General features: G+C 49.1%; 3 protein-coding genes across 3 annotated transcripts in view; 2 read left to right on the top strand and 1 right to left on the bottom strand.

Annotated features, from left to right (window-relative positions):
- The window catches only part of nxn (nucleoredoxin), a 46,096-nt gene extending 29,416 nt beyond the window's left edge, over nt 1-16,680 (top strand). The window contains exons 2-8 of the mRNA XM_076146413.1: nt 6,307-6,424; nt 8,834-8,967; nt 10,294-10,394; nt 10,501-10,607; nt 11,510-11,689; nt 12,175-12,299; nt 15,819-16,680. Coding sequence (XP_076002528.1) covers nt 6,307-6,424; nt 8,834-8,967; nt 10,294-10,394; nt 10,501-10,607; nt 11,510-11,689; nt 12,175-12,299; nt 15,819-16,001 — 948 coding nt within the window. The 3' untranslated portion in view covers nt 16,002-16,680. The remainder of the gene's footprint in view (nt 1-6,306; nt 6,425-8,833; nt 8,968-10,293; nt 10,395-10,500; nt 10,608-11,509; nt 11,690-12,174; nt 12,300-15,818) is intronic.
- A 104-nt stretch (nt 16,681-16,784) lies between these two features.
- On the bottom strand, nt 16,785-18,986 carry mrm3a (mitochondrial rRNA methyltransferase 3a). The gene is made up of 4 exons (XM_076146412.1): nt 18,605-18,986; nt 18,270-18,514; nt 18,023-18,184; nt 16,785-17,931 (listed from the first exon to the last, which is right to left on the bottom strand). The coding sequence occupies exons 1-4, from the start codon at nt 18,955-18,957 to the stop codon at nt 17,315-17,317; spliced, it is 1,377 nt and encodes a 458-aa protein (XP_076002527.1). The 5' UTR covers nt 18,958-18,986; the 3' UTR covers nt 16,785-17,314.
- Nucleotides 18,987-19,563: 577 nt separating this feature from the next.
- glod4 (glyoxalase domain containing 4) lies at nt 19,564-21,910 on the top strand. Its single transcript, XM_076146116.1, has 9 exons — nt 19,564-19,750; nt 19,944-19,993; nt 20,089-20,209; nt 20,304-20,448; nt 20,655-20,791; nt 20,912-20,998; nt 21,094-21,207; nt 21,275-21,361; nt 21,453-21,910. The coding sequence occupies exons 1-9, from the start codon at nt 19,583-19,585 to the stop codon at nt 21,516-21,518; spliced, it is 975 nt and encodes a 324-aa protein (XP_076002231.1). The 5' UTR covers nt 19,564-19,582; the 3' UTR covers nt 21,519-21,910.
- The last annotated feature ends 321 nt before the right edge of the window (nt 21,911-22,231 follow it).

Genomic DNA, 22,231 nt, shown 5'->3' with positions numbered 1-22,231 from the left:
ATCCTCCAGCTTTTACGCCGCCTTCTCCACTACATAAAAACTTCTGGCCATACAGCGACCAAGTTTGGATTTAGAGGCATTCAGACGGCGGCTTTTGTGCCTCCGCAGGGCTGGAGGGGTAACACCGCCCCTCCTCCTCTTCCTCCTCCTCCTCTCTTTCTCCTTCTCTCGCTCCATCTCTTGCTCCATCTTTCTTTCTTCTCTCTTTTTCTGCTCGCTTATTTCCCTTAAGCCCTCTGACATTCTGGCACCTGTTTTCCTCACTAAACCGTTTATTTATCACTGAATTATTAACTAAGAGCCCACAATGTGTCTGGCGCTCAGTGTCATGTCCTGACTTCGCGGGGGTGTGTGTGTGTGGTGTTGCCACGGCAACAGGGGGCCTTCATCGGAAAAGCAATTTAGCCAGCATATCCAGGAGATCGACCAAAATGGCTCAGACAACCACTCACTGTTAGAGAAGTGTGTGTGTGTAATGTATTATACATTTAGAAAATAAAATGAATAAATGCACAAGATATTTATCCAAATATACAAATAAAATTAAAACATGAAATATAAAATTGTAATAAAACAAATAAAAAAATGTTTCAATATACTGCAACACTCATCTAATGTAATGATGTGTTGTTGTTGTTGTTGTGGTCAAATAACATCCACATGCTGCGCAACGTGGGGCTGAGGCATAAGAGGAGACAGAGGTCATCAGTCTAGGACAGGAAAAGGGCAGCGACTGCGCAGCTGTCACAGGGAAGGGATGTGTGTTTGACCGGGCCAAGCCAGGGTCGCGCCACAGCACAGATGGAAACCGACTAACACCCCACTAGCCGGGGCGGCGCGGCTGAAGTACGGCTAAGAGGTGGGAGGGGATGACTCCCTTTGTAGCGGTAAAGAGCAGCAACAGGGTTTTTGAAGTGGATACAGGCAGTTTTTCTGAGAGCCCGAGGAGCAGATTGTGCAGAGGCGGGGGCGCTGCGTGGAGGAATGCACGCCGACGCTGGCTGCAGGGGCCTCAGCCAAGAGGGAGTAAGAGCCTGGAGCCGGGAGATGCAGTAGCAAATGGTAAAAACGTGGGCTTAGTGTGAGCAGGCACAAGTTGTCTCATCTGGTTTCGACTTAAAGACGAATACCAAACTGCAGAGCGCCTCGTATTTGACTGCGGCTGAAACCTGCCAGACACGTGACAGACTGCAGAGGTGGAAAGTAGCAAAGTGGATTTAATGCTAAGTAGCATTTAGAGCTGCTTTTACTGGAACGGTTTCATTTAGTGCTGCTGACTGTTTCCACTCTGCTACAGCTCACAGGGACATAAAGCCATCATAGAATAGACATTGTGGTTTAAAAAAAAAAGTAGTAAAATGTGTGTTTTTTAAAAATCTTTAGTCATTTAAATTTTGTATCAATTTATTAAAAAATGTCATTATTTCATTACAAAGTCTTCCAAATAAAGCTTGTATCTCCAGTTTTGGGGGCTTTGCCATGAGTGATGCATGAAGATATCATATAACAGATGCAGGTGAAAACCTAAATACAGTCATTTAACACTCTAAGTAGCACTTAACCCTAACCCTACTTTTGAAACTACCAATAATTGTTTACCTTTTGATGCTACTAACACTTATTTACCTTCACTTAAGTAGATTTCTGGAGCTAGGGACCGTTATTTATGTAGTTATAAATATTTTCAACATCCTCTCTCACTCTAGATAGATGGATTTATGTGATGTTTTGATTCTTAGCCCCCCTCCTCCTCCTCCGCCCCCTCGTGCTGCTGCAGTAAATCTTTATGGTCAGAGATCACAAGCCTGCAGGCAGACTCAGTAAAAAAAAATCCCAGTAAAGACAAATACTTGAGGTGTGTGTGTGTGTGTTTTGGGGGGTTACCAGTCCATCAGACCGCCCCTCTTCCATCAGATGGCTTCAAAACGCACTGAGCCGTTCATCACCTGCCTCTGTTATCTCCATCTGTATGCGTCCGCTTCCATCATCTCACACTGCTGGAGGAAATGAAACTTCACGCTGGGGTCTGCCTGTGTGTGTGTGTGTCTGTCCTGTGTACCAGCAGCACCGCACTCATAAACTCCCCCTCCACTCCAATGAGAAGATTACATGGGAGCAGCAGAAACCCACTGAGAATTCTCCTCAAGGTTTAATTAAATTCCGCAAACCTACTTTGTAAAGAATTGCGGAAGACCGTCCATTTCTTAATCTGAACGGAACGGAATGAATTACATGAGCACCTTTTTTGTTTTTGAGAATAATACATTTCAGTCATAATGGAGGTCCGTTACAGTTTATTCAAGATGTAATCTGTCTTATTACTGTTTGTCCCACATATTATACGGGTAGATAAAGGCCTGTTTCAGTACCTGGATCACAGCAGGATTGTGCACATGCGCTCCATTGTTGAGGCTCTGGATTTCCTTTGTGGCAGCTAAAGTAGCAATGGGAGCGTCTGGCAGATGCCTCGGGCCCGACCGTCCCGCTGAAAGCAGATCTGCGAGAGGAGATAGGCCTCCCAACAATGAGGGCTGAATTGAGTAACGATGACTGAAGACATTTCTCTCCCTCTCCGGCTCTCTCGACGAGGTGACACTCGAGCACAAATGGCGAGTAAAGAGATCTGCCGCCTACTGGCACTGGAACTGAGCCAGAACGGAAGCAGATGTATGTGTGTGTGTGTGTGTGTGAGTGTGTGTGAGAGTCTGAAGGTTCTTCCACCTTTGGCGTGTAATTGCTGCAAGGACTCTGGAGTATTGCGCGCACGTACACATACTGATTGATCACATTAAAGACCTTTTGCTTCAGACACCACTGTGATCACCTCAACATCTTTTAATGTAAAGCAAACCTCATGCAAGACCATCTGATCCGCTGGGCCACACAGCGGGGGCCGCTTTGGGGGTCCGGGAGTGGATCTGTACCTACGCGTGATCCAATTATCATGATGAGCGCCAGGCGTAGTGTGCGGCTAATGCCTGCGTGTTCAGCAGAGGAACGGGGTTGTTAGTATAGATTTCCGTCTCTCCCTGGAGTCCTAACAGTTGGGGGGCTCTCTGCAGGGGTTATCGGCATTGTTAATCCCCAGTCGGGCTCCAAGGCCAAGCTGGAGTCCAGGCTATACGGTTACACTCTGTTGATGCGGGTAATGAATAGAAATGCCCTTAGAGAATGAGAAGACGGGAAACGTGTATCCTTGCTCGTACTTTCTCAGTAACGTGCGTCTCCCAGAAATGAATACAGCTCATAAAAGCACACGTATGTTTCAATTCAATCACTGCTGTAACACATTTCATCGAGTCTAGCAAGGAGACAAAAATATCTCTGAAGACGTCTCTCAGCCAAGGAATGAGGACAGAGCCGATGATTTGATTGATGTGTTCTTGTATGTGTGTGTGGTGTATCGTCTCACCATCTGTGTGTATTGTCTCCGCTTTAATGTGCAGCCTGCGGCTCTAAACAGTACAACAGCGGTTTTGGGGAAACATCCATTGTGATCTCGGTGGCAAACGATCCTCCTGGTTTCTGTCCGTGAGGAGGACAGAGGAGGAACGTGTGTGTCTGTGTGTGTGTGTTGTTATTGTGGGAAGCTTTTTTATCGGTGGAGGATATTCAGCCCAGTCACAGTAGCAGGATTGCGATTAAACCTCGGATGCGACACCACGCCTACACGCTATAAACCCTGATCTCCGTCTGGATTGACTGACTGACTGACTGACTGACTGACTCCAGGTCCTTTACGCTGCAACACACAAGGCCGCTCGTCCTCTTGAGCGCCAAAACAGCCGCTCCGTTCCAGAGTCAGATCTAAAACCCCGGAGGATTGAGCAGCCTGGTGTGCTCTGCCTGATTTGGCCGCAGTTCAGACGTGATTTTTTTTTTTCCCTGTAGGAATGCAGTAAATTAGTGGCAAGACAAGATGGAAGTGGTTCTGCCTGTGAGTTTGCAGCACAAATCTGTCAGCGGCCCTCTGATGCTGCAGCATGAAAGCTCAGATTGGACTCAGAAAGCCTCAGATGGGCCGCAAACAGCCGTCTGTCTTTGCCCTTGACGTGAGCGCCGTAAACATTGCGTGTGTGTGAGTGTGTGTGGCTGTGCGATTGTAGAGGGAGCGTGATGACCTGGAGGCACGGTGTGGTTTCTAGGTGAGGCAGTTGGAGGGAGTTTTGTTGCCTCTGCCCCCTGTTGGGTTTGTCCATCTGTCTGTCTTCACATTATGAATACCAGCAGGATTACTTTCTTCATGAAAGTTGGTGGGCGTGTTGGACAGGAGCCAGGGAATAATATGGTACTGGGTGACCCGATGGTGCTGCTGTCGCTTTTTGAACATGAATCAAACTGACGGCGGCGCTATAATCACAAGAGGCCGATTTTGAAGCTAGAACTGGTAGAATCCAAAGTTTGTTGGTTTGTATTCTCATAATTGGAGGACTGTTTGGCCTTGGCATTGGTATACACTGTTGTTTTAGTTTTATGGTGCGTATTGTAGAAGTCTCGTCATCGTCATTGAACACCTGTCTGCACTCACACTGCATATGCCGCTACATACACATGAACACATCTGGGCCTGGATATTGGATCCAGTTCATTTAATTCAGAACCGATCGGTTGTCACTTTCGATCCGTCACTCTCACTCTCTGGACGGAGCCGCCGCTCCATTCGCACATCATCAGCGCGGCGGATGCTAATGCGGGAGGACAGCACGCAGCGTGAGCCGAGCGTTTGCCGAGTTACGCAGATGTACCGTGGGTCGCATTAGACACTGGAGACGGTCGCACTTAATGCCCCTAACCCCATCAATTTGTGAGAGCAGATAGAGTTTCCAGAGCGTGTGGTAAAACTGTTGATGGTGGCAGACTCTGGGGTTTACTTTTGAGGAACGTCCAGACCCACATAGTCTGGAGGCTCCGAGTCGTCTTCTGCCTGGGACAGACCGTCTGACCTCTGAGGGCCTGCGGTCAACTGCTGCCAAAGTTCCAGATGTCGTCATACACACACACACACACACACACACACGAAAGGGGACAGACGCACAGCAGGCTGTCGCCTCTTTACGTCTTCCTCCTTTTGGTCGGAGCGGAGCGATCCCCACCTCGTTTGGCTCGCAACCTGGTCCAATAACAACCGCAAGATCTACACAAAAGGTTCCGTCCCTCCGCTGCTGAAGTGTTTGACTTTGTGCAGCCGGTTAACACATAAGAAGCTCAGTCTGTTTATTTCTCCTGTTATTTTTGATCTCTGCCTCACTCTTTAGATACGTCACAGCAAAGCGGCCTGGAGGGTTTGATCCAACACCGACACACACACACATACGGATACAGTATATTCACATCCTCTCCATCTTTAGCACTCTTTTGACAGTCATTTTCCACTTTCCTGCTCCCGGCATTCCCGTCTGAAAATGTTTCCGCTCGCTTAAGGATCATCTGGCTCTTCTGTCGTCGCTGAAACGGCAACTTTTTGGCACCGGGCGGGGGGAAAAGCGATTGACGCTCTTCAGCTCCTCTCCTGTTCAAAGTGCAGCAGGCTTCCCTCTGATATGGAAAGCGAGTCTCAGATATGTGAAATGCTTCATCTGTCCTTTGATGTGAACATCCACGCTGACGGCTCAGGCCTGTAAACGCTGCCGCTTCCCGCGCAGGTTCCTGGCTTTTTTAAGAGAATCTCCCGATTTTCACGAGGCTGTGTTCATATCACAGCGGTTGAATTGGAGGCTTAAGTTACATTTAAGGCCCACAGCGCCTCATAAATGCCAGTCAAAGTGTCACATATTCAGAAAACTGCAGTAATTTACACCAGGGGAAGGAGACAGAAATGGCTTCTGACCGTTTCAGCAGAAGTGGTGCTGCAGAGGGATTTGTCAGGTGGACATTGTTTTTTTTTGATCAGTTTGCTGTTTTCCATGACGCAGCAGGGACAAAATGCCCTCCTGGAGTTTGCTCCGAGTTTGCTACGATTCCGCCTCTTTAAAGTCGGATCTCTCTCACACCACCCCCCCCCCCTGCAGCACTGCGACTCCCCCGCTCAGCTAACTCACCGCAGGGACGAGACTGCACCCCTCCCTCTCTCCCTCCGTCCCCTCTGTGCAGCACAGAGAAGACATATGCTGCTTAGTTTGACATGTGTTTTGTTTAAAGTATTCCAGTGGAGGAGCAGATTTAGATCGCATGTTAAAAAGTCGGGTTAAATGGCTTCTCCAGCTCCGAAACGGGAATAAATCAATGTGTGTTTTTTGGGGGGTCTTTCCATTAATATATGTTTTTCCAACCTCCTCATCTCTCTCTCTTTCTCTTCTTCCCCTGCAGATGAAGCTGTGGAATAAGTACAAGGTGACCAGCATCCCGTCTCTGGTGTTTGTGGACGCAGCTACGGGGAAGGTGGTGTGCCGGAACGGTTTACTGGTGGTCAGAGACGACCCCAAAGGTGAGATCAGGGATACACACACACACCCACGCACAGTCATAAATGTAGATATCCTGCTCGTATATACAACATGAGATAACCCATTATTCTGACCTTCATGACCTTTGAGTCGTGTGATTAAATTTGGCATAAATCACTGCATATTTACACGAGTAACAGGCAGAGATTACGCAATAGTAAATCAGTTTACTCAGGCATGTAAACGCCTCGCTGGACTCGCCCTCATACTGTGGTTACGCAATCGACGGCTTGCATGTATCGGCAGAACGGCGGAATCTTATTACTTCCCTTCACGCATGTGGGTTACTCACATATTTGCCTTAATTGCAGGTATGTACGATGAGTTTAAGGGACTGTAAACTTCAGTATTTTAAGTATTGGGAGTACTGTCTCTTTAAGGGCCCTGCTCTGGTTGTGATTGGCTGGCTTCCAGATGGCAGGTGCTGGTCAAACACATGCTCTCTAGTCTCTTACGCTTTGTGGAGTCCAACCACAACTGTTACATGTTGACGTGAACGTGTCACGGGAGTGAAGCATGAATTAAAAGTGATGCGTTCAGGGACGTTCTGTTGGGTTCGGCCTATTCACACTGTAATCATGGAAGAATATAAATCAAATCTTAATACGACCCGTCTGTCATTTTGGAGCCATTTCTGGCTTCTCCTCATGAAGTTATACGTTGAGTTAGATGCTTATGTGTCGACCGTGGCCTCAGAATGTTCTTTAACTACTTAAGGTCAAGCGTTTCTCACATCTGCAGCTCGCACGGGGTCGCCCCATAACGTGGAGTAGCTGAGAGAATGTAGTAGCTGAACAACTGACAGTTTGACAAGTTATTATTGCGTCTATGTTTACGCGGCTGAAGCATGAGGATCCGTAAGGTTCCATTCAAAGACCTAGTAGCCTAAAGACCGGGTAAGTGAATGACAAATGAGACCAAAAATGCTTCAATTTAAACCTTAAAAATGTCCGTTTGGATGTAATTTGCAGAGTCTTACTGCCTTTCAACTTGTTCAATATGACTTTTCCTTCTCACATGCTTCTTCTCAGTGTTCTCAGACACACACAAATGCAACACACATGCCGCAATCCTCCCGCCTGCAACAACAAACACGTGCTCAGCATTCCTGGTGAATCTATTGTCGTGGCTCATCACTCAACATGTGGATCCAAACGTATATTTGCCCCCCCCCCCCCCCCCCCTCCCCCCCCTCGCTCCTGTTGATGCCACCATAATTGCGGTGCTGAATGAATATTATAGGGCGTCCATGTTTCACCCCCTCTCCCGCCCAACCTATAATTTCCGCTGTTTCAAGTGGGAGACGGAGAATTAACAAGAGACGACTTGTATTCCGCTCCGGTAGAGAGAAAGTCCGCCAGGGGGTTGGAATGATCTCAATATTTTTTGAAAGGCCGCTCTTCGTTCCCCTGTTTGGTCGGCATTAGGAAGTCCCATCAGTCATGTGAGAGCGGCGAGCGGTGATGGGACGAAGCAGAGCGCTGTGACAGATGTGCCGTTTTGGCCGGAGACACCGGTCCCAGCCTGTCGTATAACTTCCATGATTCATTAACTTGATTCCTAACTGGTTGCGGATTGAGGAGAGATTCATATCAGGGAACGCAGGGACTTTATAAGCTGCCACTCTACGGCTGTAGTTACGGCAACGGAGCAGCGGTTAAAGCTGGCAGGACAATGAGGGGTGGGCACAAACGATCGCAGACCCTCTGCCTTTCAGCGCCGATGAAAGCCCCTGAGTTGAGTGGCGGCGGAGTTGCCTGCAGCATTAAAGATGGAGAGCACTTTTGCAATCAGGACAACAATGAAAGGGCCGAGGCAGCGCAGTGCAGACGTGTCATTCCTGCCTAATGAAGCCCCACGCAAGCGCGCCGGCATAAAGACGCCATTATGAGTCAGTCATAAAGCCTTTTATTTATCATCACCCCCTCTCCTCTCCTTCCTTCTCTTTTTTGAATTCGGCTCCACCAAATGCATCTGGAGGCCTTGACGGCGACAATGAAGACGCGGTGAAAGGGAAGCGATGTTATGAAAGAGTGAGAGGGAAGTATCGCTGGCAGCACTCGTTTGCTGGAGAGGCGGCGCTTTCACTCGTCATTAAAACTGTATTTCAGCCTCTGTTGTGTCGCCGCGTTTCAAAAAAAAAAGCACATGACGGCAATCGCAGAGCAGCTTTTGAGTGATGGTGTGTGTGTGCGTGTCTCCGTGTGTGTGTGTGTGTGTGTGTGAATCCTAATAGCTGTGATGGAGAGAAATCCCTCCGCACTCTTCTCAGTTACCTGACACATGGATCTGTCTGTTCTTTCCCTTCCTGCTTTTTGTTCCCCTGTCCCTCCCTCCCTCCCTCCTTCCCTCCCTCCCTCCCTCCCCCCCACCCCTGACCCCTCTCTCAGGCCTGGAGTTCCCCTGGGGGCCGAAGCCATTTGCGGAGGTGGTCGCCGGGCCTCTGCTCAGGAACAACCGGCAGACGACAGACAGCAGCTCTCTGGAGGGACACTATGTGGGAGTGTATTTCTCTGCACACTGGGTGAGTGCGGAGGACAAAGAGCCTGGTTGGACGCCCGGTTTTGGTGTGTGTCTGTCCCTCTGCGTATCTGAAACATTGAGTCAGCACAGGGGTGAAGCAGAGCAGTCGTCATGACAGATAAGAGACAGCAGCAGCAGGGAGGACAGGAGGAATCCATTGTGTTTGCGTGATGACGTTAACAGAACACTTTCCCCCGTCTTTGCTCTCGCCACCTCTGGACCTTTGAAAGGAGACGTCAGTCGCCACGCCCTCATGACATCATCCTATTGTCTCTCCGCAGCCATAGCTCAGGGAAGGTCGTGACTCGGCGATGCACGAGAGGCTTCGCACGGGCCGACAAACTGTTTGTGATGAGACGCAGGACAGGGCGAGTCCTGAGTCCCCCCTCAGCGGGCCGGGGGTGGAGCTTCAGAGCCCGAAGCCAAAGCATACAGCCTGAAACAGACGAGTCACAGGAGCCGTTAAAGTTTATTTGTGGTATTTTTACACCTCCAGCCCCCTGGATGCTCGTGTAAATCCATCTGCTGTTAAAGTCATTTTACAAACACCTGGAGCTGGAATGCATTTACACATAAACGTATCTTCACTTTCCTTCCACACTCCCATGTTCTGAGGACCTGAAACGGCCCACAGCACTGAAACGTGAGCTTCATCTCACACACGTTCAGCAAACGAGACGGCTCTGTGGCTTTATCAGCCTAAACGTTATCAGTCAGAACAGAACAGTGGATCTGCTTTACCTCCACCCCCTGCTGTGAAAGTGATAATGAGGAGTCACACACACATACACACACACCCATCTGTGTTGATGTTACAGTTCAGTGGGAAGGAAACATTACAGTTCAATCACAATATATCAAAAGCTAAGATATCATATGTGTGTGTGTGTGTGCGTGCGTGTGTGTGTGTGTGTGTGTGTATAGCTCGACTCAGAGCCCCAAACACAGATTAGAGCCCGTGCTTAGTGAGAGTGTGATCATGAGCTACACTGGACGGCTTGTTTTCCTTTCCCACCGCTGCCGTGGCATTGTGTGATGTCATCTCAATACCAGCCATACCACCACTCCCCCCGCTCCAAACCCACACACACACACACACTCTCTCTCAATGCTTCGTCAAGCTGGGGCAGTACAGCAGGATTAGTGTTTTAATGGCTCTGGATTGTATTTGAAAGAAAGCTGGATACAAAATATAAACGAATGACTGGTTTGCGTTCCAGCAGGAAGCTCCTGGAGCGATGAGACGCCACGTGTTTGCCATCGTGTCCGTTTGTCATTGTCGTGCCCCTTCACACTTTTCTTCTCGTCTCTCTGTCCGTCTCCCCAGTGCCCGCCGTGCCGCAGTCTGACCCGCGTGCTCGTGGAGTCGTATCGAGCCGTCAAAGAGGCGGGACAGAAGTTTGAGATCGTGTTCGTCAGCGCTGACAGGTGAGAGATCCAGTGAGGCCGGGACGGAGACTGTGGACACGTCTCACATCTGTCTTATACACCGGGTTCTCTAATCGGTTGTTCTTCCCGTCCGATCCCCTTCCAGGTCGGAGGAGTCGTTTAAGCAGTACTTCAGCGAGATGCCGTGGTTGGCGATTCCTTATTCAGACGAAGCTCGCCGATCACGACTCAACAGACTCTACGGAATACAAGGTACTCCTCCGCTTCCTGTTTGCTTTGGGATGAGAGAGGGTGAAAGGCTGCTTCCTCTTCCTGCCTGGCGTCAAGTGATACCGTTTCACTAAGGTCACTCGGTCACTGACTGAGCTTTAAGCCTCTGCATGAAGTTATAAGTTCAGTTAGATGTCCATCCTCACCTCCCAAAGTCTGTGTTTGTAACCTGAAGTAGCAGAGAGAAAGATGTGATCTTACAGGGCGTCACCCTCATTCTCCTGTAACAGTTCATATTTGGAAGTCCGCATTATTGTGGCGCTCGTAAGTCTCGCCCGTGAGCCTCTGATGATCAGGTTTACAGTAGAGCTGCTCCTCTTCCTCTCTTCCCCTCCATTCCCTCCTCCTGTCTGTGTGCAAAGGAGTGTGTGTACGTGTGTGTGTGTGTGTGGACGCAGTTACGGAGAGCCGCCTGTGCACCTCTCCTGTAAAGAATGTGAGGAATGCACGCGGAGTACGAGTCAACACTGCCCCCTCCTGCACCCAAACCCCTGCAGTTCATGCAAGCTCCCCCCGCCTCCACCTCCGCTCCGCATGAGCACACACGCTGAGACACCGCAGTCGCTCCCCGGATGGTGTCTGTTTCTGATAAGGCGGTTAATAAGCCAGCAGAGATGGTAATCAGGGAGCTGTGGAGGAGGCAGAGTGAAGAGGTCACTGAGATGTTCCTGCCTCAGCTAGAGGTCACAGCAGAGGTCAGAGTGTGCAGAGGTGAAAGGAGGTGAAAGCCTGAAACTCTAGAAGCCAAATCTCAGAGTGGGAGAGCATCTGTGTGAGTGATGATGAAGGGATGATGAAGAGAAATAACCCTTAACTCCTCCCCCCCCTCTCTCTCTCCTGTCATCCTCCCCCTCCATCCTTTCTGTCCCCGTCTCTCTCCTCAGGTATTCCCACCCTGATTCTGTTGGACGCGGAGGGTCACGTGATCACACGGCAGGGCCGCGTCGAGGTGCTGAACGACCCCGAGTGCCGGCTCTTCCCCTGGCATCCCCGGCCGGTGCTGGAGCTCAACGAATCCAACGCCGTGCAGCTCCACGAGGGGCCCTGCCTCGTGCTTTTCGTGGGTGAGTAGGCAGGCATGCGGCGCTGCATCTGCTCATCTGCTCCCTGCGGGGGGGGGGCCCCGCCGCCTCATGAATGAATTGGCATTTATGGGGAGCAGATTGAATGTCAGACTTTGTGGAAAATTCTTCCTGAGTCAAAGGACGGTGAGGGAATCGTTCCTCATGTTTGTTGCGTCGCTGATGCATCATGCAGCAGGATTGTGTGGATGTGGGATCTGCTGCACAGTGACTCAGACTGAAACTGGACAAAAGCCACAAGGTGGTGACCTCCGACTCTGAGACCACCCTGGTCGGGGTCAAAGCTGATGTGCTAATGAGACAGCGACCATCTGTACAGCAGCTCAGCGCCCTCACCTCTCCTCTCTCTCCTCGCGTCTCCTTTCACCCATCTGTGCCGTTTTCTCTCTCTGTCCGTGTCACATTTTAACATCTGTGCTCGTCTCTCTCTATCTCTCTCTCTCCCTCTCTCTCCCGGTTGGATTCAGATGCCGAGGAGGAGGGCGAGCTGGAGCCGGCCAAGGAGCTGATCCAGCCCATCGCAGAGAAGCTCACGGCCAAGTACAAAGCCAAGGAGGAGGAGACGCCGCTGCTGTTCTTCGTCGCCGGAGAGGTGAGACCTGACTGTGAGCCGCACGTGGGTAAATGCTGAAATCACAACTTAAGCGAGGCCCCTCCGTGACCCAGAATCCAACAGGGTGGATGTCTGGAGGAAGAGGGTGCCAGCAGACTCGCTGCCTCCACATCAGCCTTTCATCTCCTCACACACCCCCCCCCCGCTTCAGAAGGGAGCCAGGAGTTTTCCTAACTCTTGTTCTCTCGCTGTTGTTCCATCTCGACCTTTCTAAAACTGGTGGAGTTAGCGACATAATTGGCAGATTAGCTCCTCCCGACCTCGGCCCCTTTCTCCCCCCCCCCTCTTCCCTCCCGTTAGTCTGGGAGGACTACGGCGCTTTTTTCATGTCACACACACATCAAGGGCCGGGTTTGGGTTTCATGGCGGAGGGGGGGCTCACACATGTGCTAACTGCTTGACCCCGGGTGCATGTATGTATGTCCAAGGCGGCTCCGCCCTGATGTCAGCCTTCAAATGCCACTGACACACACACACACGCACAGAGCCGGGACGCTCTACTGGAGCCACCAGGAGCTGAGATAATTCTGCCCCACGTCCTTCATTATCAACCTGAACACAAAGAGGCGCTTATGCGTGGGAGCAGGTGGCGTCTGAGGGGTCAGTGTGAGTGCGGCCCAGGTTCTGTTTCCCCTCGTGGATCATGCTGTAATGCAGATGTACAGTATCTGCACAGTATCACATCCTGGCTTTAGGTGGGCCGGCTATGAAATCACCAAGTTTCCTTCCCACAGACGGAGCTCACTGTCTCACTGTCTGATTGGGTTAAGGCCCCCCGGTACACACACACACACACACACACACGCGCGTCCCCACCAGACCAGCTGCCGGGTTTACTGTGTCCATGATGCAGCAGTAATGCTGGCAGGCTCTCAGGGGGCGCCCGGGGCTCGGGCAGAGCCACGCAGGATCCTGTTACTCCACTTACAAACGCTGCGAATGCCACGCAGCTCAGATCAGAGGAGTGATTTATAAAGGCAGGACGGGGGATTCGTCCGCCGCCGCACGCGAAGGGGAGGAATCGAGTTTGTGTGATGTGTAATTGCGTAATCCTCCTCTTATTTGTTTCTGTTCCCATGAAACAGAATAACCTCTTTGACTTTTTAAGCATATACATTCTTCTTCTACTACATGTATTAATATCCACCAAGACCGGTTTCATTGGGAGCAGATTGTGTTGCTGGTTGGAATGTCTGAAGTGTTGTTTCTGCTGTTCGCTGGGCAGAAAGAAATTCAACCAGGAGACATAATGCCGGTTATAGCTCAATCAACAATACAGGGGAAACGCTAATATTGACAGATGTTTCAGTGGTGATGTCGCCGCTTTACCACGTTAGAAGAAGCAGCATGTGAGCGTGACGTCATGGAGGATCTCACTGCTTTTGTTTGGTTTCATCTTGGACTAAAACTTGTTGCCTTCTGTAATTCAATCCATCTTTATCGCCATCTTCATCATTTATCCCACAGTCACACACACACACACACACACACCAGGGAATGTTATCCTTATCAGCGGCTCTGTCCCAGGATGGAAGTCTTGTTGCCCAATCGCAGAAAGTATCTCCATATTTCGCAAACCACGTCCACTCCTCAGACATCAAAGCCGGTTTATTATCACTCCGGGCTTTCGGGTCCTTATCAGCCGGCCATCGTCTGTGAAATGCCACAGTGCCTCCATAAGCCAACTAACCCCGACACGGCTCAGCAGGTCCCACACGGTAAACACACGGCTGAGCCTTATCACAGCAGAGAGCAGAGAGGCCCTTTGTCTTCCCTCTTTCTGTGTCTCTGGAGCGCCGAGCAGGAGAGGGCGGGAGGGGGGAAGGAGGGAGGGATTGGTTGGGGAGGGGGGGGGGCCTCCGGTTCGAAACGACGGCAGCGGCCATCGCACCTCGCCAGCAAGCAGTTTACACAAGCGAGGCGAAGCGCGCACAAAGGGAGACGCATGACTTTCCTACGGAGGCGAAAGGACTAACGCAGAGATTACAGATCTGGAATGGGAGCGCGCTGGAAAAGGCTGCGGGGATGGGATGGATTGCGGAATTTCTACCCTCTGTGGTTCTTTCCTACTGCGCCACAAGCTGCAATCTCCACACAGCACGGCTGCAAGAGAGCGTCCAGAGGGGGAAACTGAGGGAATCCAGCAGCGTTTCGCTCACGACTGTAACGATAACACGGTCAATATTTACTGATTGGCGGCGTAATAAAGACAAGGCACAGATTAGAGGAAGTGAACCTCCCACCACAAAAACAACAGTCCGACTCATCTGCTCCATCTGTTTGCAGTTTGGCACAGCAGAGGTCACACACACTCGGCCCTCGGCTTATTCATCCTTTTTAGGTATTCAAACAGGAAGCTAAAGAAGAAGATAACACGGGGGAGACAAAAGGGCAGTAAGAGGACGGACGAGTCGAGCATCAGAGGACGAAGTCACCGCGCTGTAGCTTTGACTGTGTTTTGACAACACACACGCGCACACACACTGAACCATACACAAATCAGGCGACTACAGTATTCAAATCTGAGGGGGGCTGCTGAAGGAGACGTCCCATCTGTTGCTGCTGCAGCGCCACCCTCTGGCACGCTCCTGCTAGTTTCGCCTAATCTGTTCCATATGAAGCTGAAGTGTAATGTGCCTGCGAGCTGCGCGCCTCGGCTGAGGAGGACGCCCGGTCTGTCTGTCTGTCATGAGAGCGGAGAGGAGATAGACGCTCGGCACGTCAGACGACCTGACACACAAAAAACAACAACACGTGAAACCCATTGGCCTCGGCTCAGATATGTAGCAGCATAATGGAGCCTTTGTCGCAGCGCTGCCAGCTCCTCCAGCGCTCCTGGCACCCGTGGAAGCAGAGTGACGAAACTGCCTTATTTGTGTTTCAGTTTTAGCAATTCATGCTGCTCTCAAGCCGGTTCGGTTTGGCAGCCAGCCGCTCCGATTTAGTGATTCTGTTACACGCAGTTAGTGAGGTCGTGACCTGTGTGTGTTAGAGGGTGAAAGGTGACAACTAGCCTGAGGCCGACAATGGCTGAAAACATCACTTTACAGAGAGTTTGAGCCAGCAGGGATCTTTTTACAACACGCTGTTTCTGCGGCCCACATGTGGCTGGTTTGGATCCTGCACCTCTTCACCCCCCCCCCCTCCCCACCTGGTCCCATCCTGTCTGTCCACACAGCAGCTCTCTGGTCTCTGGTCTCTGCGGGCCGGACAGAAGAGAGATTGTCTCTTCTTTCCACACGAGTGCATTAACAAGGCCGTGTCACGCAGTTCTTCAGATGTAAACGTGCCGTGCTTCATCTACGAGGTGCCGGCCTAGTTTAACGTGCCAAGAGCGAGTCTCAACTGATTAGCAGCAGCGCCTGGAGCTTGTGCGAGTGTTTGACTTTGCATGTTTGTCGAAAGTAGCTCACATAACCCTCAGAGGAACGTACTATTCTAACACACAGAGGTGGGGGGGGTATCGGCGTAGATTAATCTCTTTTCTCTCCCCCGCAGGACGACATGAGCGACTCCCTGAGGGACTACACCAACCTGCCAGAGGCGACGCCCCTGCTCACCATCCTGGACATGTCCGCCCGCGCCAAGTACGTGCGGGACGTGGAGGAGATCACGCCGGCCGTGGTGGAGCAGTTTGTGGGCGACTTCTTAGGCGAGAAGCTCAAGCCGGAGCCCATCTGAGGCGTTGGGCCACCAAATGGGACTCACAGCACCATCGACACACCCCCGACCCGTCGCTTCACCCTTCATCCTCCTCCCTCTCTCTCTTTCTCTCCTCCTCGCCCTCACTTTGACTGTTAGAGAGACGTCTCACTTTTTACTGACATTTTAACATTTTTAGACCTGTTCCTTTCTCTCCTGTGGTGCCTTGCCTTGACTCTAGTCCCTACAGTAATATATATATATATATATATATATATATATATATATATATATATATATATAGAGACCTGTTGTTTTGTTTTGTTTCCTCTTCAAGTGTTTGTATTTTTGTTTTTTCATTCTGTAGCATTTCTGAGTTGTAGGAAAACCAGAGATTTACCCAGTGGACCTAAACATTCAGTCGACTCTGTTTTCTGTCACGTCAGCAAAGATCCACGTTTCCTTTTCCCAAATATGTCGAAAGAATAAAACATTGCAACATTTTCACCGCTGTAGATCGAGCACACGAGCACTTCCTGTCTGCTCGGGACAGACGGACGACCCTGCGTCTTTGTCGCGTGTCACCAGTGACTTTCGTCCTTCGGCCCGTTGTTACCGCCGGCTCTCGTCTCTAAGTCACAACGAGGACTTTCTGTGAAGGTCCCCTAATGAAAAGTACAGACAAGTATGTTTCTGAAGGCACAAAACAAAGAAAATAGGCTTTTGAAAAAGTGTTGAATGTACAAATCTCTATATTCTGTTTACTCTTAGGTTGTATCTTAAAGTCGTGACTTCTCACAAACATTAAAAGAATTTCACTGGCGAGCACAAACGTTCTGATGCTTCTGTTACGTCAAACAGCTGGAGAGTGTAAACAGTGCAGTGACTCACACAGGCCTCAGAATATAAAGGCTGTATTTAATATAGGAGACAGATATCAAGATGACAGATGAAGATATTTTCCATTAAGTTTCCATGTTTGCACAGAAAATAAAGGAGAAACAGCTGCAGGAACAAAATGAAGGATGAAGACAAGAGAGCAGTTCAGCCCCAGTGGGTCTGGGCCCTCTGAAGGACCCAAGAGATCTAGATTGACTGAAGCCTCCTTCACAAACATGGACCACCGAGCTGAAACATGGACCACAAACACCCCTGAAGGCCTCACATCCTCGAGAGGAACGGCTTATTTCATCATAGCAATGTTTATAATCTCAATGATTCATGTTCCTGGTAAATTTGTCATAAAAACTTAAATTTTCCCAGGATTGTCCAATGATAAACAGCTTTATTTACATTTTGTCTCATCAACAAGTTACAGGTACACACATCATTAGTCACACATGTTGGTGAAGTCACGTGACACGTCGCTGTGCCTCACGTTTCTCTTTCTTTCCAGACGTCTCCATCACTTTCAGCAGCTGCTTCCTGCCCTCAAACAGCAGCACGCTGGCCGCCATGGCTGAGTTTAAGCTGTCCACCTCGGGCACCACGGGGATATAAAGCCTCTGACCGGCCGTCTTCCCCGCCAGCTGCATTGCGTCCTCACTCAGGCCGTGTGTCTCACCACCTATGACCAGAGCTGAGGGACTCTGGGCCCAGGTCTCATGGTACAGCCTTCTGCCCACCTGAGGACGGGAAGCTCTTTCATCTTCACTATCAGAGTCTGAGTCTGAGTCTGAGTCTGAACCTGAGTCATAGTCCTCGTAGCGATTCTTGCTCTTCTCAGTTCTCGTGCTGACCCAGCCATAGTCTGCTGCCTTGCCCGAGGGCCTGTGGGACTCATCCACTCGAGCTCCTGCTGCGTCCGCTGCTCTATCAGGACGACTGCAGTGATCAGCCACGTGAACGGTCACAGGTTTAGGAAGGTGATCCTCTATCTCAGCCCAGCCCAGACTGGGATAGATGGGGAGGCAGAAATGAGCTCCCATGGCTGCACGCAGGACTTTGGGCTCCCAGGCATCAACACAGCCTGTGTGAGGGAGGGAACAAGGCAGGTTAGGAGCAGAGAAAAGAAACGGAGACACTTCCCAGCAGCGTGTGATTGATGGGAACTGACTAACCCTTGGTGAGCAGGACGCTGTGGCATCCAGCAGCAGCAGCACAGCGCAGGATGGTGCCCAGGTTACCGGGGTCTCGGATATTGTCGCATATGAGGGTCAGTGGCACCGAATGACCCGAGTGAGAGAACTTCATCCGGAGCGGATCAGGTCGAGAGAATATAGCTGAAGAAGATCAACAACATCATCAATCAATCAATCAATCCTACATATTCCAGGTTTATAACAAATAGTCAGTCCATCCTCTTACCTATGACCCCTTGTGGGGCTACGACGTCAGACCAAATCTTAATGTCCTCAAACTTGACCTTGACCAGCGAGGCCCTCTTGAGCCGGTCCAGGGGAAGCTCCCGGAGCCGCTCCAGGGTGCTGAAGAACACAATCTGAGGGTTCGCTCCGGCGCTCAGGGCGTCGCAGATCAGCCGGCGGCCCTCCAGCAGGACTTTACCCTGATTCTCCCGGAACGACCTGGACCGGGCCACGCTCGCCAACCTTCTAGAGGACAGAGACAGAGGAGACGGACAGGCAGGCGGTGTGAGAGGACATTAATAGCGAGAAAGTAGCGACAGATGAGGGGACACTTACGCCAGTCTCTTGTCTCCGGGTAGCGCGGTCTCATAGCGGATCCTGTCTGTGTCTGTCTGATCGCTCCTAACTGTCTCGCTGTGTTGTTTCCGGGGCTTGATGAAGACATCTCCTTCATCATCCTCTTCTTTCCTCCTCATCGGTGCCTGCTTCTCTTTGCGCCCGGCCGATGGAGCCTGAGGTGGCTGCAGGATTCGACCCGTCTCGGCGTCGGGAAACAGCACCCTGACCGGCTTCCGTCTCAGCCCGCGAATAAACCGCTTAGATTCTACCATGACACCGTTTCCCCTCGACAGGAGCGAGTTTCTCTCTAAAGAGAACATATACAACACGTTTCTCATGTACGCTGCCATCTTGGTACATTTCTTCTTCTGTAGACGCAGAGAGGTCACACTAAACTACTGTACACAGCGCCCCCCACCGCACGGCAAGGAAACGCACCTATGAGTGAACGTTACCAAATTGAAGGATGGATCGGTTTTAACAAATAATAAATAAAACTACAATTAAGTTACGAATAAAGGGGATACACGAATAAGAATTCATTGAATTCAATTAAATTATATATTAGGGGGAGCATAAAAATTAATCACATTGAAATCACAATAAAAACGTCACCGTTATTTTTCCATTAATTCATTCAGCCTGAAAGATTCAAACTTTTTAATGGCTATTGTTGAAATTGCTGAGATATTAAAAAGATGTTTTGCGTAAAATAAAAAAAGGGTAGAACTCTCAAACACTGATGTTTGGGTTAAAGTTTACGTCTGCTTTGTTGCAATCTCGCGAGACAATACGATATGTTGGATGATACCATTTACCAGCGTAGGGCAAATTAACTTTTTTTTAAACGTTAAGTTCTGGGTTTGCATTAAGTTTACAATAATTATGTGTCAATTGTATAATCAACATAAATTGTAATAAAACAGAACTGGTCGTATCATTTATGCTTCCGTACCGTTCACTTCCCAACAATGGATGACGGAGCAATCGATCATCCAGGAAGCTCAATCGAACCCCGCATCACTTCACTCTTGTAACTTATCGTCTCTTATTATGGCTTTACGGCGAGCGTTGCATTTCGTTTTCAAAGTTGGTGACCGAGGCAAAACTGCCACATTTTACCGAGATGTCCTTGGCATGAAGGTATGTAGTTATTTTTGCTCTATTTCATGTCCAAGTGTGAATGAAGTCATTGTTAACCTGGCAGCTGTTGTAGTTGGAATCGATTATCAATTCTCAGCAGGTGTTGCGCAACCTTAGCGAGTGCGTGACATTACTGTGTTTTTGCAGGACTGTTAACTAAATAGTGCTGCTCTTCTCCTTCATCCTTCCTCAGGTTTTACGTCATGAGGAGTTTGAGGAAGGCTGCAAGGCGACGTGTAATGGGTAAAATGTGAAAACTGTGCAAATTACAAATGAACTTTTGACCTTAGAATAACAGACAATCAGTCTAACTCTGCTTTGATCCTGCATCCATTCAGCCCCTATAATGGAAAATGGAGCAAGACAATGATTGGCTTTGGTCCAGAAGAAGACCATTTTGTTGCTGAGCTGACATACAACTATGAGGTGGGAGAGTATCACCTCGGCAACGATTTCCTGGTGGGTATGAATTCATGTGAGAACTAAGAACAACAACATTACAAAAGCAGAGCAGGCTAGATGAAGGATATCCTGTTTATCGTGTTGACTTTAGGGCCTCACGCTGCAGTCGAGCCAAGCTGTCAGTAACGCTAAACGTCTGGGATGGCCCCTCACTGAGCTGGGAGAGGGCCTGTATCAGACCCAGGCTCCAGGAGGGTACCCTTTCTACCTGCTGGACCGGGAGCAGCCTGAGAGCGGTCAGTCACAACAAGCCTCCTGTCTGTCCACCAGTTTGTTTCCAATCATTCCAATTTAGTTCATCACCTGAAATTTGGTAACACAGATCATATTGTATTCAGTTGGAAGTGCAGAATAAGAATGATGTCAGCACTCAGCTCCAGCTCCTAATCAGGTCAGAGTGGCTTGTCTGTGACCTTTATGCCCTCTTGTTCCCCGTTGCTAGACCCTGTGCGGAAAGTGTGTCTGGCTGTATCAGATCTCCAGAGATCAACACACTACTGGACCACACTTTTGGGGATGAAGGTGATGGAGAAGAATGAGGAAAAGAAAACAGTGTTGCTAGGATACACAGACACTCATGTGAGTCCAATATGAAAGATATGATATCAATCTTTGCTCTGATCACTCAGTAAATAGCTGTATTGTGTATTTTGCGTTAGTTTCATGAATAAACGATGTACTTCCTTTCTGTTTATGCAGTGTAAGCTGGAGCTTCACCATATCGGGGGAACAGTTGATCACGGGACAGCTTTTGGAAGGATAGCATTTTCATGTCCTCGGGAGCAGGTTAGATATCATTCTGAGGTCGCGTTGTTCCATTTCTTAATATTTTAGAATGATCATCATGGTTGCCAACGTTCGTATCTGATCACATCCCTCAGCTGCCCGACCTGGAAGCCTCGATGAAGAAAGAGAATCAGAAAATCCTCACCCCGTTAGTCAGCTTGGACACTCCGGGAAAGGCCACAGTTGAAGTGGTCATATTGGCTGATCCAGTAAGTGAAACATGTGCGTAATGTTGTGAGTCTGTGTCAAATATTAACTCTTTCATTGCTGCGTTAGGACGGCCATGAGATCTGCTTTGTTGGCGACGAGGCTTTCAGGCAGCTGTCCATGATTGACCCCAGAGGAAATGAACTACTGGATAAGGTTTGGTTCATTCATCAACATTTTTCTTTCTTACATTTCATATTTAATATCATGCATATTCACTCTTCCTCCTCTTTCACACTTGTTGCAGGCTATGGCTGAAGATAAAAGCAACGAGTGGTTTGCCAAGCACAACAAGCAGAAAGCTGCTGCATGAGCTGATGAGACTTGCCACTGGAATGCAACTACTCACCTGTTCATTAGTGATGAAAAGAAACTCATATATTTCTTCTTGTATCTTCTGCACTTTTCTTCTTGTGCTGTCAGCGTTATTCCTCCTGGAACCCGCCTTAAGGTACAGTGGCACTTGACAGTAATTGGTGAATATAAAAACAACTTTATTGCCCAACTAGAGTTGAAGTTCTGGTTTTTGAGTTGCCTTAGACACAACTACAAACATCTCATTATCTTTCCACCATAGAAACAAATGATTCTCCACCAGACTGATAGAGACGCAGTAAGACATCTGTATTAACACCAAATATCCTCGTTTGTCTAAGTGAACTAACATTTGTATGCCTTTGTGCAAATAAAATGCATAAAACCAAACTTGTGTGAACTTTGATGAGTATTTTCTTCTCATGTGTGATACTTTTCTCACCAATAACATGTACAAATATGTATGTAGAGTGTTTGACATTGCTTACAATTCAATTTATTATGAAGGAAACGACAAACTATTAAAGAAATTCCACGTGGTAGCATCAAAGCAAGTTTTGGAATACTTCAAGTCTCAACAACTATCAGACATTACATTACATTACGGTAATTTAGCAGACGCTTTTATCCAAAGCGACTTACAATAAGTGTGTTCAACAAAGGTAGATTACATTACGATCATTTGGCAGACGCTTTTATCCAAAGCGACTT

Source organism: Genypterus blacodes, unplaced genomic scaffold (assembly GCF_046128005.1).
Source record: "Genypterus blacodes isolate CSIRO-AG114 ecotype Tasmania unplaced genomic scaffold, CSIRO-AGI_Gbla_v1 ptg000032l_1, whole genome shotgun sequence".
NCBI lineage: Eukaryota > Metazoa > Chordata > Actinopteri > Ophidiiformes > Ophidiidae > Genypterus > Genypterus blacodes.
Note: the sequence above shows the minus strand (reverse complement) of the source record. Positions and strands in the feature narration are given on the sequence as shown.